This window comes from Maylandia zebra, unplaced genomic scaffold (assembly GCF_041146795.1).
Source record: "Maylandia zebra isolate NMK-2024a unplaced genomic scaffold, Mzebra_GT3a scaffold09, whole genome shotgun sequence".
Lineage (NCBI taxonomy): Eukaryota > Metazoa > Chordata > Actinopteri > Cichliformes > Cichlidae > Maylandia > Maylandia zebra.
In genome coordinates, this window is record NW_027490039.1 from 462,284 (window position 1) to 487,500 (window position 25,217).

The window sequence follows — 25,217 nt, forward strand, 5'->3', positions numbered from 1 at the left end:
CTGACTAAATACTTTTTTGCCCCACTGTAGAATATCATGGACATAATACACAGACTGCAGCCTAAATACTGCTAAAAACACCCCTTTTTATTTTTAAGGTTTTACGTATTAACCTTTTATTATAAGAGTCACCTGATCCTTAGCAGGTGTGTATACAGAAATACACCAGGTCATTATTTAAGCAAAGCGAAGCCAAACTGCTCCTGTGTGACAGATGAAGTCCACCTTTAAACAGCATTTAGATGCTGCTAATGAAACTCGATTAGTGGCAGCACTGGTCTGTGGGCTGGGGACACTGGTGCCACCAGTACAGCGCGCACTTTTCACAGCGCCATCATGTGGATCAAACTGTATTCTGGGTCAAACCTGATGTTTTATCATTTACACTGAACAAAAATATAAATGCAACACTTTTGTTTTTGCTCCTGTTTTCCATGAGCTCAACTCAAAGATATGAAACATTTTCTACAAACACAAAAGACCCGACACTCGCAAGCAATGTTCCCTCTAAGCTGCGCGCGTGCACAATTGCGCACTGCTGGCACAATTGCGCACTGCTGGCACGGTCTCTGCACAGAAAATCTGCGTTGCGCACAAAAAAAAAAAAAAAAAGAAAAATCACCTGAATTGAAATTAAAATGAAAACTTTAACGATTCTGTTTTGCAGTGTTAGTCAGTGACTGGCTGCTCCCGTATGGGATCAGAACGAGGCCACCTTATCCCGTAGTCCAGCCAATCACGTGATTCACATTCGTATATACGCAGCTGATCAACGTGGCTGACAGGCTATGACAGCGTCCTTATGTGCGACACCGGTGTTTTAGCAAAGCGGCTGATGTGGAGTGAAGCCACGTTAATGACAATGTGTACAACCATTGGAGATGTGAGCAGGACAGACGGAACAACTGACGGACAAAGTGTGGACTTTATACCAGTTTTTGAATTGTGTTGATCGGCCACGTAAAACCAGAGTTATGATAAAATATCTGCATTGTTTGGTTTTCTTCCTGAATACTGTCGTTGTTTATATTTACTGCAGGAAGAAACGGTAAAAACGCCGTTTTATAAGGAAAACGCTCGAAAGCCTGTGAGCAAAAACAACACCAAAACAAACCCCCACCAGCCTTTCCTATTGGTGGAAAAATGCACCATGTCGACCAATCAAAAAATGATATGGCAACATGACATTTAGTTGTTTAGGAAGGGGGAAGTTTTAGGAGTGACGGCGTGTTTGAGATGCGATTGCCAAGTTTAGCACAAATCTTGTGTAGTTAGAGTGTAGTTAGTGTGTAGTTAAGAGTGTAGTTAGTGTGTAGTGTAGTCAATAGTTTTGTTGTGTGTGTCAGAACAATGGTTTACAGGTGTTGCAGCAGTGACACATCTGCTGCTGTCAGGCCTGCAGGTATCAGGCTGTTGTTCTCCTTCATCTCATAGTGGACAGAAATTATTTTTTGCAGCGGCACAAATAATTTGTGTGGCATCAGATTTGATGCAGAACAGCTGATTGTTCTGCAAATAGTTTGAAATGTTTATTTAAAAAACACCTCGGCTGCATTTTTAGGTAAACAGCTGCAAAAAACTCTGTTTGCAAAACTCAGTTACTTTTTTGAAGAAGTCTTGTTGTGTAAAAGTATTCTTGGATGCTGGTGTGACCACAGTGCACACGTCTGCTGTTGCTCACAGTGGTCCAAGGGACGCTCAGGGAGTTTGTGTGTTCAGACACGTGAAACATTACAGGGAACATTGCTCGCAAACACTGCTCACAAATCTGTCTAAATGTGTGTTAGTGAGAACTTCTCGTTAGCTGAGATAATCCATCCCACCTCACAGGTGTGGCATGTCAAGGTGCTGATTAGACAGCATGAATATTGCACAGGTGTGTCTGAGACTGCCCACAATAAAAGGCCACTCTGAAATATGCCGTACATGTGTAGCACAATGACACACATGTCGCAAAACCAGTCAGGATCCGGTTCAGCTCATGGAAACAAAAGTGTTGTGTTTATATTTGTGTTCAGTGTAACAAATACTGAGACGTGTAATAATGTCGTGTGTTGTTCATCTGAGGACGCTGCAAAGAACCAGATTATTTTTATTATCCTGTTTGTCTGTTATGTGAACCTTTAGAGGATGTACCTTATAATGACTGAGTGTGTTTATCGCACTATGTTAAATGTAACTGTGAGCGACACGAGGCTTACTGCTCATGGTTACCTCATCAGTGGTGAAGTCAGCCAGCTTGATGCAAGAAACAGGAAGAAGAAAAGGATGAAAGAGCAACACACAGATGAAAAACAAAAACAGACTTTCTAACCGACAGAGCTGAAATCTGAACATGTCACCAGCTGCAGGAGGCAACGCTCTGAACCACGTCGTTCCTCCTCCAGATGGAGCTTTCACTGCCTATAGTCTCTTGACATACAATGGTTGGATTCTCCTATGATACTGTATCAGCTGAGCCTCAAATTCTTATTGTAGCCAGATGGGCTACTCGCCTTCCGTTGTTTTTCTTCTCTCATTCTCTCTCTCTCTCGCTCGCTCTACCACCCTCGCTCTCTTTCCACTGCACTCGCTCCTTGTATCAGGTGATCGGGTTAATTGGGAACCCACCTGCACATTGATTGCAGGGTGGCGCTAGCCTGTATAAAGCTAAGCCGATGTCTTGTTGGATTAATTCCTCCCGAGCTTCTGGTACGATACAGCAGTAAATGCTGGCGTACTGCGACGGACTGATCAGCAAGAGCCGATTATACGACAGCTACAGGTATGCTCTCGCTTAACCTTGGATTCCCTCCGAATACTGGAATTGGTGTTAATATCCTTTTCCGGCCTGTTGTAGCGCAGCAGTCTGTTTAATTCTGCCATTGCGGAGAGAGGTGTTCGTGGTATCTCCACCAATGAGAGTATAGTGCCTCCGGTCCTGGGGTAAGCTGTTAGAACTACTTTTATTAGCATTCATAGCTATAAGAGTTTAAGGTTACACTTATCTGTTTCAGGGTTCACTGCTGTACTCACCTCTCCATGGTAAATTGTCCAACCTAAATTGGAAGAGTGGACTGCCTTCTCAGTTGCTGTTGTGAACTCCTCCTTGGTGGAGTCTGCTGTCTTGTCTTGTTTTGTCTTATCTTGTTTTTATTAAGTAGGCTTACCTTTTTTTTGGGTTCGCCTGGTGTTCTATTTTACCCTGGACTGTTGCTCGTACCCACACTTCTGTGATCGGGCTGAAGTGATTCTCTGCCCGAGTGTCGTGCTGGGACTCTAAATCGCCTGGGTGGCCGGTCTCAGCCGGTGGGGAGCCAGACCGGCCTACGCCTGAGAATAATTATTACCAGCACGAGTGGTAGTTTGACCCGTGGGGAATAAGCCTTTCCCGTGTGTGTGTGTGTGTGTGTGTGATTTCTTTTATTAAAGTTATTAAAGTGTGTTTTAGTCTTTTTATGATTTGTAGCGAGCCTGACGCTCAGTGTCCTTTTATTCTTTTAACATACTTTTCTGTGTTTTATTTCAGTGAAGGAGGACGAGCCAGTGGCCCTGGGACCTCAGGTGGTGGGTCGTTTTCACACTTTCTTTTGTACAGCACTGGGTGGTCTGCAGTGATTCTTTTGGTGTGATTTTCTTTTGGTTCCACGGCTGCTGGTAAGTCCAAGTTCCACGATTGTTTATTTTTACTGTAGGACACTGTCAATAATGACGCTACATCTTGACTTTTAATATTTTATTTATAAAATATTATTTATAATATTTTATTTATTTCTATAAATAAAACTGTTTTAATATTGGAAGCCAACCTGCCTCAGTGTGCATCCTTGAATCTGTGCGGTCTTCTTTTATTCCTTTTATTTATTTTTCTTAAATATATTTCCTGGGGGTGTAATTCCCCTAGGTGGCGTTGTCAAGTTTATTTATTTTGTGCATAACCCCGCCGACCACTTGGTCACATTATGATCTCGAGCTTCTTCAGTCTCAGTGAATCCTTAGTTGGCTCAGATGCATCATCTGGTGTTTGAGTGTAACAAGGTGGTTGTAACACAAAAGGAGTGTAAACAGGTGAGTGTGGTTTGTAGTGTAAACTAAAGCAGCGTGTCTAACCAACCACATCTCCATCGCTCCACAGCTGCTGAGGGAGCTACAACCCTCATTCAGCCTTTCACAGACATACAGCAATGAACTGTATGAACAATAAACTTTATTCATACACACAAATCCCTTTAGGGTTGTGTCAGCGAGGGCAAACGTGCCGCATCAAATACATGGAGCTACAAGCTGTGGTGACCCACTGTCAGTAAGGGAGCTTTATTACACACACACAGCATCACAACAACAGTTACCTCAAGCTGCTTCTATGTTATAAGGCAAAGACCCTGCAGTTACACAGGAAACATTAGGTGACCATCTGTGAGCGACAGTGGGAACCAAAGCCTCTAACATCCATCGATAGATGAGGGGCAGACGGACTGAATGCAGAGAGGTGTACTAACACATGTTGAGTGAAGAAGAAACACCCAGTGCATTATGGGGAACTTAGACCTATAACTTAGACCTGTGCGCCTTAGCATATGCTACTTCCGGCGCATAGCGCTTAGTTTCCGGTGTGATATTCGCTCCTTGTTCAAGGTCGGGTTTTTCAACCAAATGGACGAATCAAGTGGCGATTTACATTTCTCGAGATGTCGAATGTATCTGTAGATGATGTTGATCGACTTGTCGATATTTTTTCCCCCCGCACCTCAGAGAGAGACAGGATTCAAATTTTATACTTCTCAGTATTTGTATACAGCGCTCCCTCGTTTATCGCGGGAGTTACGTTCTAAAAATAACCTGCGATTGGTGAAATCTGAAGTAGCCAACTTTATTTTTTACAATTATTATAGATGTGTTAAGGTAAAACCCGTCACTACACACTTTATACACTCAGACCGACATGAACATTTTCACACGTTTCTCTCCTGTTTAAGCTCTCAAAGTTCAAACCTTCGTAGACAAATAAGTCCAGTATTACAGAAACCAAAGATCAAACCGTGTTTTCAGGTCCAGCACATGAGAACAGAGCAGCTGAGAGATAATTCAACATCAATGAATCATTAATGAACCAATGAATAAGCGATTCTGTACTGTACAGGAGAGACGGCACGGAGGAGATCAACAATAGTCTGCAGCCAATCAGGACGCAGAACACAAAGCGCTGTGATTCATCCGTGAAGCGCACACCTCTCCAACGTGCCAGACGCCATCGAATGTGAGCATTTGCCCACACAAGTCTGTTACGGCGACGAGCTGGAGTCAGGTCAAGACCCCGATGAGGACGACGGGCATGCAGTTGAGCGTCCCTGAGACGGTTTCTGACAGTTTGTGCAGAAATTGTTTGGTTGTGCAAACCAATTGTTCCAGCAGCTGTCTGGGTGGCTGGTCTCAGACGATCTTGGAGGTGAACCTGCTGGATGTGGAGGTCCTGGGCTGGTGTGGTTACACGAGGTCTGCGGTTGTGAGGCCGGTTGGATGTGCTGCCATATTCTCTGAAACGCCTGTGGAGACGGCTTATGGTTGAGAAATGAACATTCAATGCACGGGCGACAGATCTGGTTGACATTCCTGCTGTCAGCATGCCAATTGCACGCTCCCTCATTGCTTGTGGCATCTGTGGCATTTTGCTGTGAGACAAAACTGCACATTCCAGGGTGGCCTTTTGTTGTGGGCAGTCTGAGGTACACCTGTGCACTACTCATGATGTCAGATCAGCATCCTGATGTGGCACACCTGTGAGGTGGGATGGATTATCTCAATATAGCAGATGTGCCCACTACCACACATTTGGACTGATTTGTGACCACTGTTTGGGAGGGATGGTTATATTGTGTATCTGGAATGAATTTTAGGTCTCTACGTCCATCCCATGGGGAATGGGAGCAGTAACAAAGGTGTTGCGTTTATATTTTTGTTGAGTGTATGTAAGCTCTGCTCCAGTGTAATGCATAGGTACAACAATATGCTTTATCTTTAATATAGTTTGGTCACAAAAGACCAAAACTGAACTCTTTGAAGGCTGTAAACACACCATGTTTGGGTGGCTTCACCCCAAAAACACCACAGCAACACTGAAGTCTGGAGGCGGGAGCATCATGGGGGGGGGGGGGGCTGTTTATTCAGCGTACAGCACTGAGACATTAAACATAACTCCAGGAAGGATGAATGGAGACATTGTTGATTAGAATCTGCTGCCATCTACCAGGATGATGAAGATGAAACAAGGATGGATGTTTCAGCAAGACCATGATCACAAACACAGCCAATGGAAACGGTTGGTTTCAGAGAAATCAAGTAAAGCTGCTGGAACGGCCCAGCCAATCACCTGAGCTGAATCTGTGGGAAGGATCCACGGAGCATTCGGGATTTATAGACTGTTTGTGTGGTGAGTGGGTCAAAGTCATGAGCAATGATGGGACTGGTTTCTCCATACAGACGCTGCCATGAACTGTCATCACCAACATTTGTATAAAGTAATAAATAAATGTCCCTGTGTCACTTTGTATTATTACACAACTTCATCTGTGGTTTGATTCCTTTGCACGTCTGGATTGGAAGTGTTGTTACCGACATCTGGTGATAATTTCACATCAAAGCACCTTTAGAAATATATTTACTTAGAGAACAGCCCGCAGCCCACCGTAGTAATAGTTGAACAGACACACACACAGAGCCAGACGGTAGGTCAGACTGTCACTGGGGGCCGACTTCAGCTGGTGGAAAAGGTTCTACAACGAGGGAAAAGACCATGAAATCAATAAAAATCCTGACAAAGTACTGACAGCACTGAGCCTGTCTTCACTCTGAAACTTATATTGGACCTGACCTGAGTGTAACCTTGAGTGTGCGAGTGGTGAAGAGGCAAACATACATAATCAGAGGTTTTCTCTTGCTCCGATGTCCCACTGGAGTTGGACAGCTGAGTGTTATTCTTACAGTCAGACTTCTCCACAGCAGCATCTGGAAACAGAGACACAAACACAAATAAATAAGTCTGTCATTTAGAAACTCTGTTGTTTTCTAGATGTTAGAAGAATTAAACAAGTGCAGCTCACGTAGTCATCACTTCATGATAAAACACAGGATGCTGATCGCTCAGTGGCAAAAGCAGGATGTGACCAGAAGTAGACAATAAAAATAAGAACGCTGCCTGATATCCTGTTTAAGATGACGCTCTTGTGCTTTACTGAGCTGCTGTCAGATGGGATCAATATCTGTGGCCAGCACTCTAAGACATAAATGCAATTACGGCTGTAGTTTTAAGATTCAAGGCTGTCTTAGCTCGAGCTCGAGCTGCTGAGTGTGACGGGCTCAACAGTAACCAGGAAGGAAAAACTGTTTGTGAAAAGAAGCAGAGGAGCCACATCAGTACGAGTCAAACTACCACACGCTCCGAGGTCTCTGCTGCTCTGAATATCACGCTCACCGTCTCCTAACACGGGATCCACACCTCTTCTGTCAGAATCAGTTTCCTCATAAAATGAGCTGAAACCATTAAAACTCAGTCAAGTATTAGTCAACTCCGACTAGTTAATGCCTTTTAAACAGGTTACATGATTAACTCTTACCAGAAGGACAGAATTGAGTATCTCGGTGTTAAGGGGCGACTCATCGATGCGTCGATGGCGGCGAATGTGCTTCCGGGCACTGTGCACCATGTTGGAGACAGACAGTTTGGAAATGGGCACAGTTGCTGCTGGCTCGGTCAGCTTGGACAAAGCAGAGCTGATATCACTGTTTTCTACAGACGACAAACACATCCAAGAGTTTCTGTTCAATTGCTGAGGCCCGGGTCAGCACAGATGCCCAGATCTCCCAGTAAGCTACGCACGTTTCCAGAATGCAGTATGGTCACTCAACAAGTAAAGCCAGGAACCTGACCTTTGCCCTCATCTTCAGCGTATCCTCTTCCAGGAATCTCCTCTGTACACTCAGTCCTACAGCAGAGTTTAAAGAGCTCTGTCACAGCCTCACCTACAGGGAACACAAACAGTTACTGACCTGATATTTTCTTATTCAAACTTTTCATGAAGCACACGCTTCAGCACAGCGAAGCAGGACAACATCTGTGTAACATTTTCTAAATCATGGACGTGGCAACAAAAGAAAAGTCCACTTTACATCACATGTAAAGTGCTTGGGGCTGTCATGAGAGGCGGGGCACACCCTGGACAGGTCGCCAGTCTGCCGCAGGGCAAACACAGAGACAGACATTCACACCGTGGGAAATTTAGGGCCCCAATGAACCTGTCCCCACTAACTGCATGTCTTTGGACTGTGGGAGGAAGTAGGAGGCCCACACATAGAACAATGAGGAAAAAAAGACACTTTATTTGTCCTTTACTATGTTCTTTCTATCGGTAGCTTGATTACATCCGTCTTATCTGCTGCGTATCATTTGATGCATGAATTTTAGCTTAGAAATAGTTTCCTCTGTGCTTATCTTAATGACCTTGTAGTACCATATCACCCTATTAGAGCACTTCGCTCTCACACTGCAGGCCTACTTGTTGTTCCTAGAGTATTTAAAAGTAGAATGGGAGGCAGAGCCTTCAGTTTTCAGGCCCCTCTTCTGTGGAACCAGCTTCCAGTTTGGATTCAGGAGACAGACACTATCTCTACTTTCAAGATTAGGCTTCAAACTTTCCTATTTGCTAAAGCATATAGTTAGGGCTGGACCAGGTGACCCTGAATCCTCCCTTAGTTATGCTGCAATAGACGCAGGCTGCCGGGGGATTCCCATGATGCATTGAGTGTTTCTTCTTCACTCACTATGTGTTAACAGACCTCTCTGCATTGAATCACATCTGTTATTAATCTCTGTCTCTCTTCCACAGCATGTCTTTATCCTGTCTTCCTTCTCTCACCCCAACCAATCACAGCAGATGGCTCCGCCCCTCCCTGAGCCTGGTTCTGCTGGAGGTTTCTTCCTGTTTAAAGGGAGTTTTTCCTTCCCACTGTCCCCAAAGTGCTTGCTCATAAGGGGTCATATGATTGTTGGGTTTTTCTCTGTATCTATTATTGTACGATCTACTGTGCAATATAAAGCACCTTGAGGCGACTGTTGTTGTGATTTGGTGCTGTATAAATAAAACTGAACTGAACTGAACAGGTAAAAATATGGCGACATCAGGAGTTTCAGACGGTGAGAGAATGAATCTCGCTGCAAAAGAAATGATGTTTTAAACCCTGCATGTCAACGTCTCCCTGCACACCAAGCAAACATTAAATAAACTGTTTTATAGTCACTGTCTCGACTTGTTTCTGTAATTTGATGTCATCCATTTTTTTTATTTTGCCATTTTTATAAGAACAACAGAGCAGCTTTTTCATTTCAGTCGTTTTATTTTGACTCATGATTTTTTTCTTGACGTCGTTTTTTGTTGCTGTGATCTTTTGATGTTAAAGTCTAGTGTTGACCACAGAAAGAGACTTACTGTGATTATACTGTAATCTGTGAAAATCCTCTGTGTGCAGCTGATGGTTAAAAGAAAACATTTCAGTTCATTCAGATCATTTTTATGTTGACAATAGAAAACCATCCTGAATGGTCGGTTTGAATAAGTGCAAATTTAGATCCTATATGGTTGAAAATAACTTAAACATATCGTGATTTATTTCGTGTTTTGTGATATAGCAAAAAAATATTGTGATATTACATTTTCCTCATATCACCCAGCGCCACCATAGATGTCCATACATGACGTCTAACAATGAAGAATGACACGGGGGAAATGTATTGGACAGAAAGAAAGGTGCAAAAAGACACATTTATGAGTAATTACAGAGCAATCCTGCCACTTAGTGCAAATTAATATCAGCCGGTTCAGTCCCAACTATGGCCTCATTAGCCAGGTTTCACACAAGAAGCGTCTCATGATGGGTAAAACCAACAAGCTCTCTCAAGACCTTTGCACACTTAAGACTGATGGCATCGGCTACAGAAGAACTTCTAAGTTACTGAAGGTTCCAGTGAGCACTGTTGGGGCCATAAACCTGGCGTTGCCCCTGCAGGGTTTTTATTTATTTACGATAAACCAGCCACGACCAAGCGCTCCCCACACGATTTCAGACAGACGAGTGAAAAGACTTATCAGAAGAACGACCTGGAACCAGCAGGTACAATCGTTCCACAGGAAACAACAACATGACCTGCATCACACACACGACTCCTAAAAGCCACTGGCAGGGTTTCTGGATGTCAGCCACTTGCTGACATGTATTTAAAAAAAATTTAATAATTTCTTAATAATAATATTACATTTTTCTATTTGTGTATTAATGACATGACATGTACTGCCTACCTGGAGGCTGCTGTGGCCATGAATACTGCTGCCAGTCTTGGAGCACGTAGGTGAAGCGAATGGCGATGTTGACTGGAGGCAGAGGGAACAGGGAACAACCCTGATGACAACAGGAAGACATCAGCTCATGTTTATGGTAACAAGCTGCAGCATTAATCTCTCTGTACAGGCGTGGATTACACCTCGTCATTGTCGGCTGTTTCTGGGAACATACTGAACACATTTAACCCTCATGTGTGGATGATGACAACATCAATCAGGATTTTTATTCTTCTTTAGGAATGAATATAAGATTTTTGAACTTCATTTTTTAAATGTCCACTTAGGTGGACAACATCGGTTTTGACTTATGAAGGGTATGGAGACATCAGTGTGTAGTGTTTCTGTGCAAGTTTACCATCAACACCAACACAAATACAAGAAAACAGCCTTTGAATAGCTGCAGACCACTGTGCATGAAAGGGTTAAACAACGTGATGTCTGGGAATCCATTGTGTTTCCAGGAATAGGAATAAACAAAGTTCAAACAAACTGATCATTAAACCGACATCCACTTCCTAACAGTCTTTATTTTATTCACAAATTAACTCCACAAAAATCCAGAAACCGAATTTACACAGAATTAGACGTCTTCTTCTTCCTCTTCTGTTTTCCCAATGTTCACATAACTAAGCAGTGTGCTGTACTGTTATCAACCTGCTCTTTGACGAACTATTACAAGAATATATTCTTATTATAAGATAAGATGTTTGTGTTATTTTCAAGTTGAATACAGTTTTTGTGTGACTGTCAGAGCACAGCAGGAGGAGGAGGAGGAGGAGAGACTGTACATGAGCAGGAAAAACCAGATGAATAAATGTTTTAGAAAATACATTTACATGCACTTCGTGGATGCTTTTATGATTATTAGTTGCATTTAACAGGATTCACATCGTCCTAAAATCGTCTGGAACAGGATGCTGAGGTGATACTTGTAGAACATGGGTACATGACGCTCTGTGGCTGCACAATTTTAATTTTTCTTTATTAAAAACAAACAAACAACCTTGAAATATGATCCATATAAAGATGTTTGTTCCAGAGCACTTACTATCTTAGATTTGAAGATGTCGAGCAGGCCGGACAGGTGGTTGTACTGCACGGGCGCTCGACGCAGGTGAACGATCTCAAAGTCGGTGCGCACGCCTGGTCCTTTGCACTCTCCGGCATACATCCGCCTCCACTTCTGCTGGATCTGCACAAACATCGGCACCTGACTGAACACAAGATAAACAGCAGAAGGCATTACTAGCAGGATCTCTGGTACACGCCCGACATCCAGCTTCAGTTTCTCTCAACCAGCAACAATCCAGCTAAACTAAACAGTCCGACTGAAACACAGAGCAACAAGCTGCAGAACTGCATTGTACTGGCATGTATGTCAGCACTGTCACTGCACGGACCACTGAGTGCTACACAGACTGGTTTTAATATGTTGTGTTCATTGGCGTAATCTGGGGCTGCAGCAATTCATCACTTCTAAAAAAATCCTCCAAACCCATTCTTTGCTGCGATGCAGCGATGCAGCGATGCAGCGATGCAGCGTGCTCTGTGGCACAGACTTGTTCAACGATGTAAACGTGTGTGAGGGATAGGTCAGTAGGTAGAGTGGCTGCCCCGGGATCAGAAGGTTGGGGGTTTGAATCAAGTGAAAAGCTAAGCTGAGGTACCCCTGAGCAAGGTCCCTACACGTCTGCTACCCACCAGCTCGATAGCTAGCCGGGAGCTCGAGGGTCACTGAAGCCGCAGAGAACGGCACGACTCCCGGCACATCATATTCAGATCACCGCAGACTTTCGCTACTCAGGTTAAACGTGATATATAAGTCACTTAGACAACCTAAAAATGTTATTGTTGGACTTTTTTCAGTGTTTTATTTGTTCGTGAGTAAATCGGTTTGGCTGAGATTAAAGTTATTAGATTAGATAAAATAAAACTTTATTAATCCCCCAGGTGGGTTCCTCCTTGGTTTTCACACAGCTGAATAAATGTCAAACAGAAAACTGATTAAACAGAAGTGTGAGATGGTCGAGAGTTTACTCCAGTGTCCTGTTATATTTTAGACAGCAAGGAGCAGACGGCCGAGTTTATTAAACTCCACCGAGACAGCAGTGACGCTAATCCGAAGGCGAGACCGTCCAATTTAACAGCCGTTTACTTCCGGCCTACCCGACCTTCTCAGGACCCGGCCCACATAGACCGCGAAGGCCGGGTCCTCAGGAGGATGCAGCCCATGAATTTGGACACGACCACTGACATGTTACAAAACAAACTCACATCGCTATCAGCAGCCATGTTGTTGCCTTTGGCTGCCTGATCGGTTCAGGAAATTAGGATGTTTTTCTACGCATGTGCGAAAAGGTGGTCGCTTCCTCTATAGTTCTTTCACAATAAAATAAAACAAACAAATTCTAAATTCATCCATCCATCTTCATCCGCTTTATCCGAGGCCGGGTCGCGGGGGCAGCAGCCTAAGCAAAGAGGCCCAGACCTCCCTCTCCCCAGCCACCTCCTCCAGCTTATCCGGGGGAATACCAAGGCGTTCCCAGGCCAGCCGAGAGATATAATCTCTCCAGCGTGTCCTGGGTCTGCCCCGGGGCCTCCTCCCGGTGGGACATGCCTGGAACACCTCACCCAGGAGGCGCCCAGGAGGCTCCAATCTCTAAGGGAGAGGCCAGCCACCCTTCGGTGGAAGCTCATTTCTGCCGCTTCTATCCGCGATCTCGTTCTTTCGGTCACTACCCACAGCTCGTGGCCATAGGTGAGGGTAGGGACGTAGATCGACCGGTAAATGGAGAGCTTCGCTTTTACACTCATCTCCCTCTTCACCACGACGGACCGGTGCAGCGTCCGCATTACTGCAGCTGCAGCCCCAATCCGTCTGTCGATCTCCGGCTCCCTTCTCCCATCACTCGCGAACAAGACCCCGAGATACTTGAACTCCTCCACTTGGGGCAGGAACTCATCCCCGACCCGGAGTGGGCACTCCACCCTTTTCCGGCTGAGAACCATGGCCTCAGATTTGGAGGTGCTGATCCTCATTCTCGCTGCTTCACACTCGGCTGCGAAACGTTCCAGTGCGAGCTGGGTGCATTGTGTGCCGGGTGGCGGCCAGGAGCGGAGGCCCTGGCGGACTGACCCCCGGCTGCCAAGACTGGCAATAGGGACAATTCTAAATTCAATTCAATTTTATTTGTGTAGCGCCAAATCACAACAACAGTCGTTGTGCAAAACTCATTCAGGCATTTGATGACAGGTTTCAAGATGTGAAGAATATCCAAAAGGAACTGGAGATGTTTGCTACGCCGTTTAATGTGCAACCATCTGTGCCAGACACTTTCCAAGTGGAAATAATTGGGCTGCAAAACAACTACGAGCTCAAAGCTAAGTATAACAGCCTCTCTCTGCTGGACTTTCACAAACTGTACGTTCATGCTGAGGCTTTTCCCATCCTGGCGAGACATGCCCTGAAATTTGCATCTCTGTTTGGGACAACGTACCACTTTGAACAGGTCTTTTCAAAACTGACTCTTGCAAAGAGGCGCTTCCACTCAAGACTAACTGAATCAAACTTGAAAAAGCAGCTTCGAGTGGCATCATCATCATCACTGCCAGCTGACATCAGACACCTCGCCAAAAAGAAACAGTTCCAGCCATCTCATTAGGTGAGTCTGATGAGCAGAAATGCAGCAGTAACACAGCAGCAGCCCAAGCAGAGAAGCCTCCTCCAGCTTGTCCGGGGAACGCCAACCCATTCTCAGACCAGCCAAGAGATGTTAATATAAGCAATTAGCAGGGTGTGTCAAAGAGTGAACAGAACATCGCCGAGTCAGCTGACAGCTCCATAAAACGTGTTTCCTACAGCAGCAAACAGGCTTCAAGAAGTGACAGTAAGGAGAGGTGTCAAGATCTGTGGGCCAGTCAGCCTCTTGTGTAAAGGACACAGTGATGCTGAAGTCATAGAGGCTGTGGTCAGGTCAGTCAGCCCAGGTTTCAGTATTCCTGACATGCCTGAGATAAAAGGACCTCACTCCCCGTTAGTTAAAGGAAATATTGAAAGCTCATCAAAAAACTGCTGACTTAACTCTTTGTGCTTGCATTGGCTCTCAGGAAGGCATCAGTGCAGCACCGTACCAGTGACAGTGAGGAAAGCTGCTCATCATTGGTTATGGCTCAAGAACTGCTCCAAAATCGAATTACCACCTCATTCCTGAAAAGCAGGCAGTTTATGAAAGATTTTGAGAATATATCAGTGATTCTTGAGATAAGGGACAAAACATGTCCAAAGTTTCTGTCAACACCATCAGATTTTTTAAAAAGTACAAAAAAATCAGGAATTATTGTGGGTAACTTACACTGTGAGGACCCCTTTACCACTTCCTGTTTGATACACATGCCATGAGGTCACTGCTCTGGTGAGTTTTTTTAATTTTTATTTCATTTATTGCATACCTTTCTGATAAAACTCTGTGTCACAACCATAGTGCATCAACACCACAGTAGAGGCCATAAGCAACTGATGAACAACAAGATGGCGTCTGTCAGAAAAACGTGCTATGAGAGAAAGTAGGGTATTTTGTCAGCACCATCAGGATTTTTGCCTGACGGTGTTGACCCTTTTTCTAATGATTTTGGCAAATGTCACAAAAGTGTCCTATTCACTAATTATATTAAGTTATTTTTATTACTATTTCAGTCATATTACTTCCTGTGCATTTTACTGATATTTCTGCTTTACAGATGTGTCGAATATTATGGAATTTGCCTGATCTTGAATCTCATAGTTAATGTATACTTTATTAATCCTGTAGGAAAATGCTTAGTCCTCTGCATTTAACCCATTTACTCAGTGAAGCAGTGGGCAGCTACCAATCCATGACCCGGGGAGCAGTGTGTAGAGACGGTACCTTGCTCAAGGGTATCTCAGGATAGCCGCTGTTTGGTGGATTTGAACCCCCAACAGGGCTCTAGAGTGCGACCAAATTTTTCAGTGGTGCGACTAAAAAAAAATATTTGGTTGCACCTGTGCGACCAACTGTTCGGGTAGCAAAAAAAAAAAAAAAAAAAAAAATCTGCAACCTTCCCTGTGGTCAACAACAGACACACATTTTGTCCCTATCGTGGACTAAACCAATCAGAGATAGTAAGGGGCGGGACCTCTCTGATTGGCCGTGGTCCAGTTGAAAGTACAGGTGGAAGTGGGAGGTGAGTAGCTTGAATAAAGCGATATCAATTCATTAAATCCTGAATCGACTTTTAAATATAACTGTGTTTTGCCAGAAACGCCAGATTCTCAGATTAAAGCTCACAAAACCAGTTCAACAACAACCAAACAGCAAATCAGAGCAGGTACACGGACTCCACACAAAGACGTAAACACAGAGCGGACCCGACCCATCAGAATTAACTTTGTCTTTCTCGGCTTTCTCACCCGACGGCCCGTAGACGGACACGCTGTCGGAGCTTAGCGAATCTGATGCGTCCGGTCCGCGATGTGTTTACGTCTTTTTGCGCTGATTCTGAGCTGCAGGTTTTGTCTCTCTCCAACCAAAATTCACCGAGCTGAATTTTGCTGTTTTGCTTCCACGACTATTAAAATCACATCCATGCACAGCTAGCTCTCTCTCTATCTCTCTCTGTACTTCAAGAACAGTTTCCCGTCTCCAATCTCTGTTTTCTGTATTATTTATTCGCTTATTACCCACCAGTCTACCGTTGTTTACAGTGCTGTCGGCTACTGTCTTTTTCTTCAAGAAAGCCTATTTTTTCTGTTGTTCAATACTGAAGAAATTTAAACTTTATATGCAGAACATTGTAGAATATTTTTAAGGTTATCTGCTATAAAAAGCCAGACCAGGAAAATCTCCTTCATGTTTTTCTGTGTTTTATTCTCAGTTACTTTCACACAAAGGAATCTGCTGTGATGTTCACAATTCTGATGAAGTCAGTACTGATAAATGATCAGAATTATAATATTTCTGACTGTCTGAGGCTAAGTTGAATCGAATCGGGACTTTGAAAACCGGAATCGAATGGATTATAGAAATCAGTGATGATACCCAGCCCTAGTGAGCAGCCTGGGCACGACAGAAGTGGATGTAGCTGTAACAGGAAAAGAACTATTGCTAACTTTTCTGTTAAGTTAAGGCCTGATCCTTCTGAAATTCATAGCCAGTGCTCTGACACGGTGTCATCAATCTTTGAATGCTGAAAAAGCACAGTGTATCCAGAAAAACACATTATATTATATAAATTATTATAAAACTTGTGTGCGCCTAACTTTTGTGCCGGTACGCGTACGCCCATGGCAAAAAGTTAGTCTAGAGCCCTGCCCAACGATCATGGGGCAAACACTATCTACTGAGCTATCTCTGCCCCGAGAGCTGGTCTTTTAAGTGATGATGTATGAACCCTGCTTTCGGGTCCAAACTACTCTGTGTTTATTAAGGCTGTTGTGTTTTAACATGTTTTTATTCTTTTTTATCTTGTTCTATTTAATCTGAACAAGCCCCTAAAAACAGTCAGTGATCACTGTCAGCCTAACCATCGGGAACCCTCACGTTAACTTTTATCAAGTGGAAAAAAGTTTCACTGTGTTTATGTTACGCTAACATAGCTGTGTTGCTAGCAATCACGTAGCACATCATTATACACCAGCTAGTCCAACATCAGTAACCCTACAAACGCCAGTGCTGTTTAGTTTTGTCTTCATTTATGTTGGAAGTGATAGCAGAGCTGGTGTTAAGGTGGAAACCGGCGAGCTAACTTCTAACTCTGTTAAATTTCATATATTCTGTTTTCATGGATGCCTGGATGTTACACCTGGTAAAACAGCCACACTGATCATTTTATTAAAGATGAAAGAATTTAGACAGTTTGTAACTCTCAGTGATGCCGCAGAGTTCCTTTGACTTTGGGATCTGCAGCGGAGTTTGGACCTGGAAACGGCTAATGACATCAGACTTAAAGACCGGATAGCATTTCTGTTGCTTAATACATATTTGTGTTGTGAATATTCATCCTTAATATGTGTAAATGCATATGCTTCAGAAAAATTATAGCAATTACAAAATGGTACATTTCAGGCTAGAATAGCAAAGAGGAAGCTGTCAGTAGAGGAACAAAAGAGAAGGAACAGGGATGATCAAAAAATAAGTAGAGAAAAAATTAACAGCCAGCCTGAGTTTCTCATAAAGGGAAAGATGGAGAAATAGAGTGAAAGAGGGAAAAATAAAGAACATCAGTGATCTGAAAGGAAGAGAAAAAAAGGCAGAAGAGAAGGTTTTGGAAACAAGCACAGAGAGTCAAAAGGAGAGAAAGTCCAGCAGCGTCTAAACACACAACCACAGAGTACTTTAGGAATCAAGGAGCAGTAGGCAGCTACTTGCTGGTGAACTATTAAGATGTAGAACTTGACATGTGCAAAAACAGAATTGTTATGATGTGTCTTGTGATATTACAAAGGTTGTTAAGGTTTAATGGTCATTTTGAAAGAAATAATATCCTGTTTTCTACTCATGTGTCACCACTTGTCAACTCCATAATATGGATTTTTTGTTTATTTTTCTGTTTTGAAGAACCATATATTTTCCTCCCTCATGATCTTCCAATAAAAATACGTAATTTTCTAAATAAATATGTAATTTTCACGCTGCTAAATATGATCGTTTCTTATGGAGATTAAATACAAGCTTCTGAAAATATGTATGACTGTAACTCTAATAATCCATGCATCCATCCATCCATTCGCTTCCGCTTATCCTTTTCAGGGTCGCGGGGGGGCGCTGGAGCCTATCCCAGCTGTCATAGGGCGAAAGGCGGGGTACACCCTGGACAGGTCGCCAGTCTGTCGCAGGGCCAACATACAGGGACAGACAACCATTCACACTCACATTCACTCGCACATTCACACCTAGTGGCAATTTGGATTATCCAATTAACCTATCCCCACAAGCTTCATGTCTTTGGACGGTGGGAGGAAGCCGGAGTACCCGGAGGGAACCCATGCAAACACGGGGAGAACATGCAAACTCCACACAGAAAGACCCCAGCCTGATGTTGGAATTGAACTCAGGACCTTCTTGCTGTGCGGCAACAGTGCTAACCACCGTGCTGCCTAACTCTAATAATAAAAAGCCAAAACAATCTTACTTTTAAATGTGGTATAATTACTTTGAAAACATATGTGCATAAACAGTAGAACAGAGAAGCTGGTAATAGTCAAAATAGCTGAAACAACTTAATTTAAAATATATATTTTTACATTTCTTTGTGTCTGATGGTGTTGACTAAAACCTTGCACTTCTCCAGCAAAAACATGATTAAAAATTGTTACACCTGGCAGATTGTACCAAAACAAGGTGAGACAGCCAAAACTTTGTGTAACAATTATATGTAAATATGTCTTTAAGAGAGTAAAGAGAGGTTAGTTTATTTTGGAGTAGAGCTCCATTTATTAAGAAAAATTAAAAAAGACAGGAACACTCTTTAGAGGTTTGTGGGTGGCTCTCAAAAGAGCCGTTGTGGGGAAGTCACTCAGACTTCAAACAGGCTACTCCTTTGGTTGCCAAGACACGGCTCCCTCCGCCGAGAAGTGGGCCATGAACTTCTCCCCCACCAGGACAGCCTCTCTGGAGGAGTTGTTTGCTGCTACACGACCCAGGCCTTGCAACGGCTCCACCACAGTAGGTGCCACACCCCTCACAGCAGGTGCCACACCCCTCACAGCAGGTGCCACACCCCTCACAGCAGGTGCCACACCCCTCACAGCAGGTGCCACACCCCTCACAGCAGGTGCCCCTCTCTTGTCCAAACAGCACAGAAAATTGTGGAGAACACACGTTGCCTTCACACACTTCTCCGCAATTTCAGGACGGAGCTCCATGGAGCGCAGATACAACCTCTACTGTGAGGGAGAGAGGGAAGTTCCAGCGCTCCTGGAATCCCTCTGCAATGCACCGCCAGTCTTCAGTTGAAGGCACAGCCATGAAGTCGTCCACTAGACAGTCCCAGATGGACGTCGCTACCTGGGGGGTGATCTGGCTCACCAAGGACACGCCAACTCGAAAACTGAATGCGATGGTCCTGAAGGAGTCCTCGGTGGCAAGGAACCTGGACAAAATGCTGCAGTTACAAAATACATTATTCAAATTCCAAAATACTTTTGTGATGTCAGATTTAAATTACAAAACATAAATCTTACATAAAACCTTTTGTAATTACAAGGATAATTACATGATATATATTAGATATAATCTAAAACAGTCTGCTGGGATTATATACAAATATTCAACTATCCCAGAATTAAACCAGGTCTAAATAAAAAGAAAGGAGTGAGTATCACTACAAAGATTAACCCACAGTGGTCCTCATACCACAGCTTGCTATCAGTAAACACCGACAGCATTCATTGATAGCATAGCACATCCATGTTAGCACAGGTATCAATAAAGGACTACCGTATTAAACACTTTTACTAACCTCAGGGAGATGGACAGGCGCTCTGCAGGTGGGATTGAGCGTCTGTAGTTGGTGTCAAGGCGGGCAATGCTGGGACCAACGCGGGACAGCAGGTCCTCAAACTGGGCGAGTGAAAGACGGTGGTATTGCTGGAATCTGCCGTCATCCAGGCGCAGCTCCTGGAGCAAATGGTGAAACTCACCAAACTGCTCACGCGTCTGGAGGACCTGATGGACCCAGGTACGGCGAGGACGTCCTTAACGCCGCTGCTCTGCTCCTTTTTGGCTCCTACCTTAAAGCACACTGTGCGCTGTCGATCTTACGTGCTGCACAATAATGTTTAACATTTAGTATTTACTGTTATATTCCCATAGATCATCATGGTGTTGTTTATTTTATTGCTCTAGTCTTCTTCTGCTTGTTTTCTTTTTTCTTTCTCAACAGGTGATCCAGGAAAAAAAAAAAAAAAGACCCCAACGTATTAGCCAGAGGTCCCTTTACTACGGTTCGGAGCCGCGGACCTGTTTTATTTACGAGATCACTGCAAAAAGTGCAGCCTTACCTAATGTGCACCTACTGTTACTCATTTATATTAAGATTTAAACATCTAGTTGGTGTTGGTATGGAGAGTAACCTTCGGTAATAGTAATAAATCACACAGCAATAGGATATTCATGTAGTTGTAAAGTATTCAGAATATGTTACTTCTATTATCTTTGGTGGAATACATTTTAAAATTAACACTGTCAACAGGTTAGCACCTCATACCACAGTGCAGCAAAGCAGTCTCATGAGCGCTGGGAAGGACACTTAAGGACACTTTAAGGAAAACTTAAACTGAAAGCGAGCCTTTATTTGGGCTGATGCAGAAGGGAGTAGACAAAACATAACAGGGACTGAGACTGCAACTAACCAAAAACCTAAACTGGAAAAACACTAACCTGACTGAAAGGCATAACTATGATCACTGTGAACAGAATGCTGTGCAGATGCATGGAAACTGTGAACCAAGTGGCGTGACGAAAGAGACATGAACATGACCTGCACGGAACCTCATCGTGCGGCTGCATGAAAAACAACATAAACCAAATGGCAAACATGAACTGCACAGAATCCTGAAAAACACTTAACTTGACCGGGGGGAAGTACACAGACGACGCGACACAGACTGTATGAAACACAGAGACTAAATACACATGAGGGATGATCAGGGGAAGTGGCCACACATGGGAGCACAGCTGACACACATGAACCTAACGACAGGACAGGAGAAATGAAACTGAATACACTGACATTGAATACAGACTTTCAAAGTAAAACAGAAAACATGGAGATTAGACGTGACATGAACTTGACAAACAAAGAAAACTTGGACATGAAACATGGCAGAATGTAACTAGATCAGGGGTGCCCAAACCCGGTCCTCGAGAGCTACCGTCCTGCAGCTTTTAGATGCATCCCTACTCCAACACAGCTGAATCAAATGAATGGCTTGTTATCAGGCCTTTGCCAAACACGATGGCATGCTGAAGAGGTAATCAAACCATTTGATTCAGCTGTGTTGGAGTAGGGATGCATCTAAAAGCTGCAGGACGGTAGCTCTCGAGGACCGGGATTGGGCACCCCTGAACTAGATAAACCGAAATGAAACTAGACTAAAAAGAATAACAAAACACCAAGAAACTCAGAATACTGGGTCACATGACCCAGGGCCATGACAATACGGAGGTGTTATCAGCTCAGTATTGAACAAGAAATATTAATGCTTCAAATTATTTGTCCTAAAGGATGCAAGCTATACAGAGTACTGCACATGTGACTTTGTGAACATACCTCATTAAATATAATTCGGACAGTTTTTTAACCTGAATATTTGCAACAAACAAAAAATATACAGAGTCAGTGCTAAAAAAATAATCAGAGGAAAAAATTAACATTTTAACTTAAGCTGCCAAGCGGAAGTAGTTGGTTTCAGTACATAAGTATCGGGCTTTGCTATTTAATCCGTAGCTATTGACTAATGAGGGGTTACTGAAGTGGCAGGTTTTTAAAAGTTGGCGTTAATGTCGTTCCACATGTGGAAAGCGACAGAAAACATGCTGCTGTTTGCACATATTTAATAATCAGCTCTGCACAGGAGCAGAAGCAGAGTCCAGCCTGTTGCTCATAAAGAAAGTACAGTAAGCGTGGTTAGTCACTGAGCAGCCCGGTGCGTTTCTCTTGATTTCTTTAGTCAGGGTAAATTCATTCACCTGCACGGGTTAGCTAAACGAACTTTACAAAACAAGTTTCCCCGACAGCCGAGTGCTCACCTAAGGACCTAAGTTACGGATTAGCTTACACACACATTTAACTTACCGAAAATAATACGGTGGGGCCTCAGGTCCTCCTGTCTGGTAGTCCAATTTACTGAAGAACACCTCAGGCTGTCACTTTGAAATAGCCGGTAATGTAAACGCTGGACCTCTCAGCATCTGCCATTCCCGAACAGACACATGCAAGTTTGTCCGTGACTGCAGCCGCGCTGTACATTTATTTCAGTTTCAATATTTTTTTCAGTTTCAATATTTTTTTCGGTTTCATTTCAAGGTGGCATCGTTCTGATCCCATACACACACAAATCCTGATTTACAAGTACAAAATATTTATGACCACAATTTGAGCCCATATACTCTCTCTACCACAGCTGCCTTTGAACTTGCCTGGCCAGGTCTGAGTCCAGCTTTGCTACTCCTGCCAGGTCACATGACACAGGGGTGTGCTCTGATGTCAGCAGGCAGGTCAGTGGAGCCCTCTGGTGGTGGATATATGGCAGTGAAACAGGAGGAGGCCTGAGAACAGACAGCAGGCTTAACTAGCAGGACAAAGTAGCATGTAGTACTTGAAGGAGTCATCACAGCCAATCAGCTCTCAGGAAAATGGAACATCACATAAATATTTCTCTTCTTTGATTTTCATCAATGTATTTCCTTTGATAGATTTTCCGTCAACACTTCTGCTTGATTAGAAGCTCATAGGCAGTTCCTGTCACTCTACAATAAAACAATGTAAAGGCTGCCCTCTCTGCCCTCCCACTAGCTGACACAAGTAAACTGTGCTAAGATGCCCTACATGGACTAAGGTTCTTGGCCACACACATATAGATTTGCTTGGCTGTAGAAATCCATGCCATGAAGCTCCCAGCGCACATTTTTGATGCTTCTGTCTGTGGCAGAGCAGGTTTGGAGCTCTGCAGAGCCTTGGTGACTTTTACTGACTATGCACCCCTACCCATTTATTATGGGTAGGGGTGCATAGTCAACAAAATAGTCAACAAAATATGTAATTTGACATATTTTGTTGTTTTGTGTGTGTGTTTGTCTGTGTGAAGTTTTGATGTGTATGTGAAAAACACAATTTTGAAAACACTGGAAAAAGACCTCAAGACATGTTTTCCTTTACTTTCTATGAAACAAAAATTCCCACCAAGGCTTTTCAGTGTGAAATTTAGTGTATAGAAAATACCTGTGCCAGGCTGTCTCCATCTAGTGGTGAACATGGCCTCACCACTACATCAGGTGAGCTTTTCACTGTGCACAGTGACACAAAAGTCATTTAACAATTTTAAAAAAAGCAATGTTACAGATTCAGTAAGAACTGAAGTTTATCATAATCCTTCAAGTTTCACTCAGTAACAGCAGCTTTTTATTATTGGCTATATTTTAGAGTCACATTTATATGAAATGTCAAACAATCACAGAGTGACACTGAACTAAACAATCAATGCCATGTGAGTTGTTCTTGTTTGTTCTTTATCTCGGATTTATTGTAAGCAGCGGGAGTAAAAGCTAAAGAAAAATAGTAAAGATATGAATGAATCTCTGCTCTTACAGCTTTTATTGTGCCATAATGTCTGCTTTGAAACCGTCCTCTTGCTCGTCTCTTGGATGCTCACCTCTTCTTCACCTGTTCCTTTCACCAAACTGCTGCACTCTCGTTCTCTGCTCTCGCCTCCAATGGCGTGTCCAGCGGGGTGGCCTGGGGGGGGCACAGGCCACCCCCCAAACCAGACTGGCCACCCCAGGTGCCACCCCAAAAGCAAAACAATAAAATTCAATCAAATATCAAATGTCCGATTATGTTTTCACGGTGACGCTCAGATATCCGAGTGTAAGTGAATGCAGCATCGCTTCTGCGCTATGCGCATCACGTTAGCAAAGGTAGGAGAGCCAAGCGCGAAAGATGGCACTGCAGGAAACAATTTTTCGGTGAAAGAAAATGAGGACAGAATAAATGTCCCGGTAAGTAATATCAAGTTTGTTGAGTTTAGTAAACTTCGGTGAAATTAGAATACCAAGGAAAAAAATAACACTTAAAGAATTATTGCAGCTGTGGAATATTTCAGACAGTAGGCTACTGAGGGCAGCTAACATAAGAGTTATGAGTTATAAGATATAATCTAAGTCGTAACATTGCTGTATGGAGCTGCAAATTTGGTTGCAGGTTAACATAGCTGGACTGGCCATCGGGCATATCCCCAGTGACTTATTTTTTATTTTTTTTGTAATGGCATGAACAATGAGAGGTGGTGGATTGGCCAGATGCAGGTCGATGTGTAGCAATAACTCCGTTGTTTGGTGGTGGCTATGACGGGGCTTCCACAGAGGCAACAGGTGGATGAGGGAAGGGGAGGCAGGAGGAGAGACCCGAAGCAGCCACCAGTCCGAGTGTCAGGTGAACTGAACTTCAGGTAAGAAGTTATGAGCTGCAGTCTATCTGGGTCAGATATAAACCAAGTTTAGGTGGAGTTTATTTTCATGTTGCTGACTTTTTACTGTCAGTTGCAATAACTCATACTGCGTTCTAGCCAGCTTGGAGTTTTTATACAGCTGGGTGGGTGCTATGATGTTACTGATAGTGAACTTTATTTTATTCATAAGGTTAGTAGAGTTGCCAACGGCTCCTTAAAAAAATGGAATGGTCCCTCATTCAGAGAAAATATTACGCGTTTCGTATTGAGCTGAGAAGAGACGCGGTTTGTCCCGGACTTCAGCTAGGATGGAAAAAGACACAAAGCTGGATTTATTCTGTCTTTATGCTGCACAGCTGCCTCTTCTCTCATTCTCTCCCCCTCCCTCTCCTGTTGCTACTTCAATCATGAAACTGATCAATGATCAGCTGATCGGCTTTTCTCTCTTGTTTGTTTATCGCCCACTTTGCGCCAGAAAGAGGAAACCAGCAGATATTGCGCTAAACAACAGCAGCACTTTTAAGCTTGATCAGCTGTTGTTAGAATGTATTTAATATTAATTTCTAGTATCAGCTGATGTTTGCTGGAGCCACAGCTGTAAAGCTGCTGGTCATGATGTCTGTTTAGATATGTGGTGAGAGGGAAACGTGAAGATGAAACCAGGA

The 25,217-nt window shown here is 43.5% G+C and overlaps 1 protein-coding gene across 6 annotated transcripts; it reads right to left on the reverse strand.

The window, feature by feature from the left end:
* Positions 1 to 4,838: 4,838 nt before the first annotated feature.
* Positions 4,839 to 23,807, reverse strand: LOC112434135 (rab3 GTPase-activating protein catalytic subunit-like). Of its 6 annotated transcripts, none has more exons than XR_013096261.1 (10): positions 23,328 to 23,807; positions 22,526 to 22,654; positions 22,182 to 22,297; positions 11,416 to 11,581; positions 10,326 to 10,425; positions 7,903 to 7,995; positions 7,590 to 7,762; positions 6,893 to 6,981; positions 6,662 to 6,749; positions 4,839 to 5,522 (listed from the first exon to the last, which is right to left on the reverse strand). XR_013096261.1 is itself a non-coding variant. In XM_076881261.1 (10 exons), exons 5-10 carry the CDS (start codon positions 11,569 to 11,571, stop codon positions 6,731 to 6,733), a joined length of 630 nt encoding a protein of 209 aa, XP_076737376.1. In that variant the 5' UTR covers positions 11,572 to 11,581; positions 22,182 to 22,297; positions 22,526 to 22,654; positions 23,328 to 23,392; positions 23,694 to 23,807; the 3' UTR covers positions 6,123 to 6,730. The 6 variants fall into 6 exon arrangements, 4 of the variants coding, with proteins under 4 accessions (XP_076737376.1, XP_076737375.1, XP_076737378.1 ...); XR_013096260.1 differs by having other exon boundaries at positions 6,639 to 6,749; XM_076881261.1 differs by lacking the exon at positions 4,839 to 5,522 and having other exon boundaries at positions 6,123 to 6,749; positions 23,328 to 23,392; positions 23,694 to 23,807.
* Between the last annotated feature and the right edge of the window lie 1,410 nt (positions 23,808 to 25,217).

Bases quoted from the DNA above. Each gene is read 5' to 3' on its own strand.
- LOC112434135 (XM_076881261.1), bottom strand. From the start codon at position 11,571: ATGTTTGTGCAGATCCAGCAGAAGTGGAGGCGGATGTATGCCGGAGAG. The intron at 10,426-11,415 runs GTAAGTGCTCTG...TGTTGTCATCAG, and splicing joins ACATCTTCAAATCTAAGATA to GGTTGTTCCCTGTTCCCTCT. The intron at 6,982-7,589 runs GTAAGAGTTAAT...CTCTGTTTCCAG, and splicing joins TACTCAATTCTGTCCTTCTG to ATGCTGCTGTGGAGAAGTCT.